Source organism: Rhamphochromis longiceps, linkage group LG11, assembly GCF_057381845.1.
Source record: "Rhamphochromis longiceps isolate RC_006_pf linkage group LG11, R_longiceps_female_GT1.1, whole genome shotgun sequence".
Lineage (NCBI taxonomy): Eukaryota > Metazoa > Chordata > Actinopteri > Cichliformes > Cichlidae > Rhamphochromis > Rhamphochromis longiceps.
In genome coordinates, this window is record NC_140567.1 from 30389507 (window position 1) to 30398320 (window position 8814).

The following is an 8814-nucleotide window of genomic DNA, read 5'->3' on the forward strand; positions in this document are numbered from 1 at the left end:
AACATATGTGTCACATTTTAAACAGGGTTTGAATAATCAGCACTGACATACAGACATTTATGCCCTGGGTATAACAGACATGCTTACCTTGTGAAAGGCCCTCGGATTTCTTGGAGCAGAGAAACACTCTGTATTGTTGCTTTTCTCTATTGTATAAGCAGCGCCCGACTGCCAGAAACGCTCTGTGCGGGTAGCAAAGTCGGCTCCAACGCACATTCAAGTGAAAAAATAAAAAGTTAAAACGATATACCTTGCGGCGGTTGTGAAGTGCTGAGGAAAATACTGTGTGTCTGATGGGGTGTTTTTATATAGGTGGGGCTACTTTCAGTTGACCTCTGAGATGTAGAGATAAAAGAGTGTGATGTAAGGAAGAAAGGTGGAAAGTCTTTGGAGACTCTATTGGACATGGTTTCTGCTGGCCTCTGACATGATAAGACTAGTTGCATTAAAGCCATTAACTGTTTGTGAATATACACCTTTGGGCTGGGATGCTCTTGATAAGGGAGCCTCTTTTGTTTGCTTCATGACTTCTTTTGCAGCCTGTTGGGAGCCTAGCTGCACCCCCTCTGTCTAACTGTTGCAGAGTGTGAGAATTAACTATTTGTGAGAAACACCTTTGGGCTGGGATGCTCTTGATAAGGGAGCCTCTTTTGTTGCTTCATATCTTTTTACAGACTGTTGGGAGCCTAACTGTACACGCTCTGTCTAACTGTTACAGAGTGTGGGAATATGTGTTTTTTAGAAGTATCATAGCTTATTTCTAAAAGAAATACATGTTGTTTGCGGTGCTCTATTTAAAACTATTGGCCTGTGAAACTTTTAGAAAAGTGAGGGGGGGCAAAAAAAGCTACAGGTATATTACTACTTTTGATGTTTACTTGGTGGCCATGTGGCTTACTCTGTCTGCAACTAGTGTGTGTAAAAAATGGCCAGAGGGGAAAAAAGAATTTCCCCTCAAAGAGTAAAAACAATGAAGTTAAGCATATATCATTAAAAATGCAATAGGTAGCTTATATTTTTCTGGTAAGTTTTGATTGTTTCAAGAAAGACATTTAAACTTAGCTTTAATATATATTAGCTTTAACATATTGTCTTTGTCTTCCCACTCATTATTCTAAATGCCTTTTAATCTATACTGTCTCTTTTTTGCTCAATTCAAATAGTTAATATTATTAGAATGTGATAAACAGTTGAGAGAGCGAGAGGCTGACCTGTCCCTTTCCTTAAAAATTCAGTTGATTAATATTTGCTCAAAATGGGAACTACAATTGGCTTTAAGAACTATATTTTTGGATGACCGATATGCCAATATATTTATCCTTCTCAATCAAAGCATCAAAAACCAGTCTGAGAGCATTAATCACTGAGGTGGTCTTGGGCTCCTAAATGGACACTCTGATAGCTTAATAATGTTTTTAATTAACTCCATAACAAAACATTACTCAAATTCTATTGGTTATATCCTTCACATTTCATTCACTGCCTCATCTCGCCCTTCTACCCTTTCTGGTTCACATTGTTTCAGCTCCATTATCACATTCTTCTCTTGTCCCTCCAATATGTCTCCTTCCTCCCCAGCATCATCTCCCCATTGTTCTTCGACCACTTTCTTAATTTCAGCATAGTCTGTCTTTGTGCTCTCTTGCTTCCTTGCTGCCTCCCAGTCACTGTTTCTTTTCAGCAGGGAAAAATTAATATTGGCATACTCCACTTCCTTTGGCCCACTGTTTGAGCTCAGGGTCTGATTGTCTTGTAATGCTTGACCATTATATACCTGTTAAAGACAAAGGAAAAGAGACTCATCTTGTCTTGTACATTTACATTCTTTCATTCTAGGTTATTTTTCTTTTTATGCCCTGACAATCAGCTTGATGAAAGAACTGAAGCTTAATTTATTGCAATCGCTTACAATGTACTTAAAAAAAAACTGTTAAAGAAGACATGACAAGGATTTGAAACACTACATGCTCTCAGCTAAAACTCATGGTGTCCCTTTATGCATGAAATTAATATTGCATAGATTTACACTTCAATTCCAATTACTGCTAAAGAGAGACAGTGAAAGTGGACATTGGATCCTTGGTTTCTTATGATAAAATTCATTGTTGCAGCCAGGGACAGTATAAAGATGACCCCCTTAAACAACTTTTTAGTTTTAGAGTCATTACTTTCCACAATGTTATTCTTTTGTTATTAGTTAGTTAACATAAACTAATGTAAGGCTACTGACCAAAACACAAGATTGTGCTAAACAAGTTCTATTATCTTTAACTTTTAAAAAAGTCCAGCTTCGAAGACAGTGTCACATCTATGTCAGTTTTTGAGAGCAGGATTCCATGATTTAAATTAACCTTTATACATGTGGTGTTTCATATCCACTTTAAAGTGCACACAGTGGTGTGAAAAAGTGTTTGTTACAATTAAATGTTTCAGATAATCAAACAAATTTAAATATTAGACAAAGATAACACAACTGAACACAAAATGTATTTTCTAAATGACAGTATACATTATTAAGAGGGAAAAAATCCAAAGCTACATGGCCATTTATGAAAAAGTTATGGTGGTGTATCTCATCTTTTGAGTTCAATTTCTGGCCTGATTACTGCCACACCCATTTTCAATCAAGAAATTACTTACTGTAAATAGGACCTGCATGGCAAAGTTGAGTAGGCCTCATATTGCAATACAGGGAAATTCAGCAACAGTTAAGAAACAATGTAATTGAGATGTGTCAGTCTGGAAAAGGTTATAAAGACATTTCTAAATCTGTGGGAATCCATGCAAACCTCAGTGAGAGGCATTATCCACAAATGGCAAAAACATGGAATAGTGGTGATCTGGAGTGGCCGGCTGACCAAAATTGTGTCACGGTCCGCTGTGACGGACCGAGTGGAGAATGCGTGTAATGGACCCAGGTGCGTACACAAGTGAGCAGACGGAAGTGAGCTTTAACAGAAGGCGAGCCTTTTATTGTGGCTGGTAACACAAGAGAAACAAACAAGAATAAGGGCAGCACAAAAGCAATAACTAAACAGAAACCTAAACTGGGAATGAACTAAGGTAAGGCTATGACTTAGAATACAACAGACCGGGCATGGAAACACGGAGGGTGGGAACACAGACGACGCGACACAGACTGTAAGAAACACAGAGACTAAATACACATGAGGGATGATCAGGGGAAGTGGCCACACATGGAAACGCAGCTGACACACATGAACTTAACGACAGGACAGGAGGAGTGAAACTGAATACACTGACAGTGAATGCAGGCCTTCAAAGTAAAACAGGAAACATGAGACATGAACCGGGGAGACGTAGTACAGGGGGAGGTGACAATACTGACAGCATGAACTTGACAGTACAAGACGCACAGACATAAACACACGAAGGGCAAGGGAGACGTAATGCAAGGGTGATATATACAAATGGCTGGACTACCTTAATGAACCTAAACAATCAATAAACATCAAAATAGACTAAACACAAAACACTGGGTCGCACGACCCAGGACCATGACAAATTGCCCTAAAAACTAAATTGTGAAAACTCATCCAAGAGGTCATTAAAGACCCCAGAACAATATCCAAAGAACTGCAGGCCTCACTTGCCTCAGTTAAGTTCAGTGATGCAACCATAAACAAGAGACTGGGCAAAAATGGCATCCATGAGAGAGTTCCAAGGTGAAAACCAGTGTTGAGTAAATGAGCATAAAGGGGAAAAAACTATTTTGCCAGTGATCCAAAACACACCAGCAAGTCCACCTCTGAATGGCTTAGGAAAAACAAACTGAAGACTTAGGAGCGGCCTAACTAAACTGCCTTTTGTGTTGACTTTTTTTCTTTGTCTAATATCTAAAGTTATTTTATGATCTGAAATGTTTAACTCTGACAAACATACAAATAAAATAGGAAACTGGGGCAACCACTTTTTCACACCACTGTATACAAAATCAAAATAATCTTGTTATTAAGGCTAATCTTAATCTGAACCACTTTCTTGCAGAACCTTTATGTGGGAACTTTCAGTAAAATGTAAACAAGTAAACTATGGATGCTTCAAAGACATCAAAATTTGTGCAGAAACTCCTATTTTGACAAGTAAATCAAAAAATGTCTGATGAATTAATACCAGTTTATTTTGATGTGTCTCCATCTCCAAAATCTCATCTGAAGTTCTCAATTTTTGAATGTTCTGTTTTTTTCTGAAGAAAAAGATAGAGAGACAAATTCATGTTCAAATTCCTCTACAGAGAAAACCTAATAATAATTAGACACCTGTAGCCTTACCTGTAGCAATTTTTAGCTAAAAAGCAAATGATTGTTGCAAGAACTGTCCCAGTGAACAAGACAATGATGACGTTCAGGTATTCCAGCCTAAAAACTGTGAATTGAAGTGAATTTAAAAAGGAATAAAGTTGGTTCCATGTTGCTTAAAATGCATACTGCAAATGTGTGTTTGAAGATTGTCTTTTTACAAAGATTGCATTAACAAGTGTGGTCCTAAGAGGTTAAATTGGTGTTCAAAAATGTTTGGTTGGAAATACTTACTATTATTGTCTGGCAAGTTTTTTTGGATTGTGAGACTTTCTTCTGCTTCCCCCATTCCATTGTTGCTGACACATTCTAAAGTAGTGCTGCCATTGTTTTTCACAGTTAAACTGACTGTGCTGTTTACTGTGTGGTTTGACACAGTGGTAAAGACAGAGTAATCAGTGCTGTTCTTCAGAAATGGCCATTTGACAGTAGGTAAAGGAAACCCTTCACTGATACACACACAGGTCAAAACCTCTGACTGAAGCACACATCCAGAGCCATTCACTATTTTTGAAAACCCTGTAAGCGCATGTTTAGGATCATTAAACAAGTGAAGCATTGATTTTAGCGTAAGGATGACATTCAGATTTAAGATCAGTGCCGTCTACTTACATGTCACAGTCACGTTGACATATGAAGTCACAGTTGTGTGCAGATGTTTGGTTGCACAGATGTACTGTCCAGAATGTTCTGCTGTCACATTCTGAATGACAAGTGTAGCTGATCCAGTGTCATTGTGCAGATCAGTTTTAGTCAGAAGGTTTGTGTTGGTACTTCTCCAGACTATAAGAGCTGGAGGGAAGCTTTCGACACTGCAGGTCAGATTCAGAACATCTCCCAGTTTAACGGTTGTATTTCCAATGATCTGAGGCTTCCTTTTATCTGTAAAACACATTTTAGTAATTTATTTACTAAAGTAATTTACTGTGTTGTGCATGGTGAACCAATACAGGAATTGAACCATATATTGGGTGTGGGGGAGATTACTCTCCTTATGACCAAGGATGTTGTGATCAGGAAGTCACACACACACGCACACAAACACACACACACACACACACACACACACACACACACACACACACACACACACACACACATAGTGCCTTGTCTTAGAACCATTGGGGGGGGGTTACGGTGGGAGGTGCTTGTGCTGTGATGTGTATTGTAACTGTCATGTCAATAAATAGCTGCGAGGAGAGCTGCTCTTTGAAGGATTTGGGCTAGAGACAGGTGATGAGACCAAGGCTTCCCTTGTTAGCAAGTTAAAGACCGGTTGAAGATGTTCTGTTTTGTCTTGTGTTCTTCATGATGAATAAGTCTCTAAACTAGCAGGGCCTGTGGAAACACAGACCCAACAAAAAAAGGACCCTTCTTGGGGCTCTAATGCTAAACTCATCTTTCAGTTGTCATTAATATTAATAATAACATTTATAATAATAATAATAACAATAATAATAATAATGAATACATTAAAAACAAGGTTTGTACTTACATATGACTGTTACATTGACTTTGGTGTCTGTATTGTTGACTATATTGTTCATATATTTAGCTGTACAGATGTACTGGCCAGAATCTTTCGTTGTCATATTCAGCATGGAGAGAGTTGCTGATCCAGTGTCATTGTGCAGGCTCGTGTTGGAACTATGTTTAGACCAGATGATCAGAGATGGGGGAAAACTTTCTACACTGCAGGTCAGATTCAGAGCTTCACCCTCCTTCACACTTGTATCCTTAGTGATTTTAATTTTCTTCACGTCTATGTGACAAAGGACACATTCCATATAACTTCCTGACTTTTCTTCAAAAGCACTATAACATTCAATAGCATTCTGAATATTTTAGATAGAAATATTTAGATTTAGAAATACTCACAGTTCACAGTCAAAGTTGAACTCCCTTCTGTAGTTGTTTTATCTGTAAAGCTGATCTTGCAAGTGATACTGGTGTTGTGGTGTTTAGCCAAAGCATTAAAGGTCAAAGTTGAGACATGACTCTGTGTGAAAGCTGTCAGATTCTCTGTCTTGTAATCAGTACTGTTCCTTGCAATGTAAGATTCAGTCCCTCCTGCTCCTCTCCATGTCCAGGTGATTTCAGGAACAGATCCAGAGCAGAGACCAGGAGCAGTGCAGGTCAGAGTGGCCTGCTGTCCCTCTGTCAGTGTGGGAATCATTACTGTGGGTTTTTGTTTAAGACCTGGTGGGAACACAGTACATTAGTGGAATCAAATGAACTTGAATTAAAAGAGGAAAAAAACTCCAGAAATTTAAGTAGATGTTTATCGGGAATTGTTGCACTTCTTATAAGCTGCATACAAGGGTCAGCAAATGTGCAAAATGTTTCACAGATACAATAAAACACAAGCATGTTGAACTACATTTCAATTTCCTACATGATTGTTTTTGATCTAGCTTTTCATACCTTTAACAGAGACATTAACTTTAGGAATAAATGTAAATGCATCTGTCTTCCTATTCACTTCACCAATAACTCTGAGGTGATATGATCCAGAATCAGACTCTTTGAGATTATTGATGATGATGCTGCAGTTGTTCTGAATGACATGCTCGATAAGTGACACTCGTCCTTCAAACTCAGGTTGAACATCAGTGCTTTTGTTGGTGTGAAATATCATGACAGGACGATCACATCCTGCTTCTGATGCTTCACATTTATACCACACTATATGTTGGGTTTCAAAGCCTTCAGCAGTCTTGAAAGAACACGGGATCACAACATAGAGTCCAGCCTCTGCTGTCAGCTTTCTCACATTAAGAGTGATGCAGTATTCTCTGTCACACTGTGGATTTCTCATTTCTGAATCACCTGCAAATGTAAAGGAGGAGATAAAATAAACAGACTTTAGCTTTAGGCAAGCAAAGATGAATTTGTTTCTTGAGACTGCATTGGCCTTTGCTGTTTCTTTATGTTTTGTTTGCAATCTCTTTGCAAGTTTGTTTGTTTTTTACATTACATCACATCACATCACTTTTATTGTCACATCACATGTGCAGGTACACTGGTACAGTACATGCGAGTGAAATTCTTGTGTGCGACCTTCACAAGCAGCAGAGTTGTGCAAAAATACAATGACGTAAAACAAGCAAAATATAAGAATGGCTAAATCTGAGACTAATAAACATATGTACAATATATAATAGTATATGCATTAGCATTTGCTGTGTGTGCACAACTTTTTTTTAAATGACACCACGAGTCAACAGATAAGAAGAAATATTTATAACCTGGACGTATGTCCAAAAAAACAGTGTTACATTCAAATGTTGGAAGATTATTTATTATATGCAGAATTATAAAATTGTAAAGAGGATACAAACCTGTGTCAGCATCACTGCCCGTCACAGAGAAAAGTACAGCTGACCAGATCAGAACCAACATCTTGATTTGATCCTTGGCACATTCAGTTTCTCCCTGCACAGACAAACATGCAGCATATGAAGTAAATGTCCAGAAATGTCTCTAAAGGATGTCACATGCTCACTTATTTCACAGTGCATAATGAATGCATAACGATCTTTAATCATCCAGCCTTTTTTTTTTCATTTCCCAGCACTGAGTCAGCTCCTACTTTTATCAACAGTGAAAGACAATTGGAAACAGTGTTCATTAAGAGTTTTAAATATATTTTGAATATATTTTACACATTTTTTACCTCAGTGTATTTGCTGTTTATCAGTCTTCTCTGCACAATGATCTCTGCTGACTTTTTAATCTCAGGTTTCACTTCCTCATCTCTATTTCTTCCTCATTTTGCAACTAAATTCTTCGCAGACACTATTGATTTTTACAAACTGGCTTTCATAAATATAGCATGTTCTGTTGCACTAAATATCTTATATATGTTCATTATTATTATTTATTTTTGGTAAAAACCTGTATCTTAACTTAAGAATTTGACACACCAGCAGAAGTACTTAATTCAGTTTTTCATGAGACATTTTGCTCAGTTTTACGTCACTTCAACATAGTACAACACATACAGCAATAAACAAGCTTTGTTAATGGCTGCATGTATTAAAATTAAAAAGTCACATTAGAAAGGATTCTTGAGGCACATTGAAGACATTAAACAGCTTAAAGGATTTAAAATAAACTCTCACAGCATTTCCATTTTTCAGCCACATACAGCCTCTCTGCAACACTTCTGCATATTTATGTCTGTGAAGGTTCTCAGTCATCCAGGTCATCGTAGTCAAAGGAGCTTGCAAAGAAAAGCGTCTGGACTTCTTTAAGTTGCTTGAAGACGTTTCACCTCTCATCCGAGAAGCTTCTTCAGTTCTAAGGTCAAATGGTGGAGAGTCCTAGATATAAACCTAGTGGGAGTATCCCCCCACAGAGGGACAAAAGGACCCCCTGATGATCCTCTAATCGCCTGAGCCAAGGTGTGAAACTGGGTGTGGGTCCCAATCAGCCAGAGTTTCGGGTGTGTTCATTGTGAAACCTGGCCCCACCTTATCATGCGAATTCCTGA

At 38.0% G+C, this 8814-nt stretch overlaps 1 protein-coding gene across 1 annotated transcript; it reads right to left on the bottom strand.

The window, feature by feature from the left end:
- Positions 1-1465: 1465 nt before the first annotated feature.
- LOC146659516 (sialic acid-binding Ig-like lectin 10) lies at positions 1466-8601 on the bottom strand. The gene is made up of 10 exons (XM_085424204.1): positions 8444-8601; positions 7661-7754; positions 6744-7148; positions 6198-6518; positions 5815-6081; positions 4932-5201; positions 4562-4838; positions 4293-4406; positions 4084-4207; positions 1466-1774 (listed from the first exon to the last, which is right to left on the bottom strand). Exons 1-10 carry the CDS (start codon positions 8528-8530, stop codon positions 1466-1468), a joined length of 2268 nt encoding a protein of 755 aa, XP_085280330.1. The 5' UTR covers positions 8531-8601.
- Positions 8602-8814: the final 213 nt, after the last annotated feature.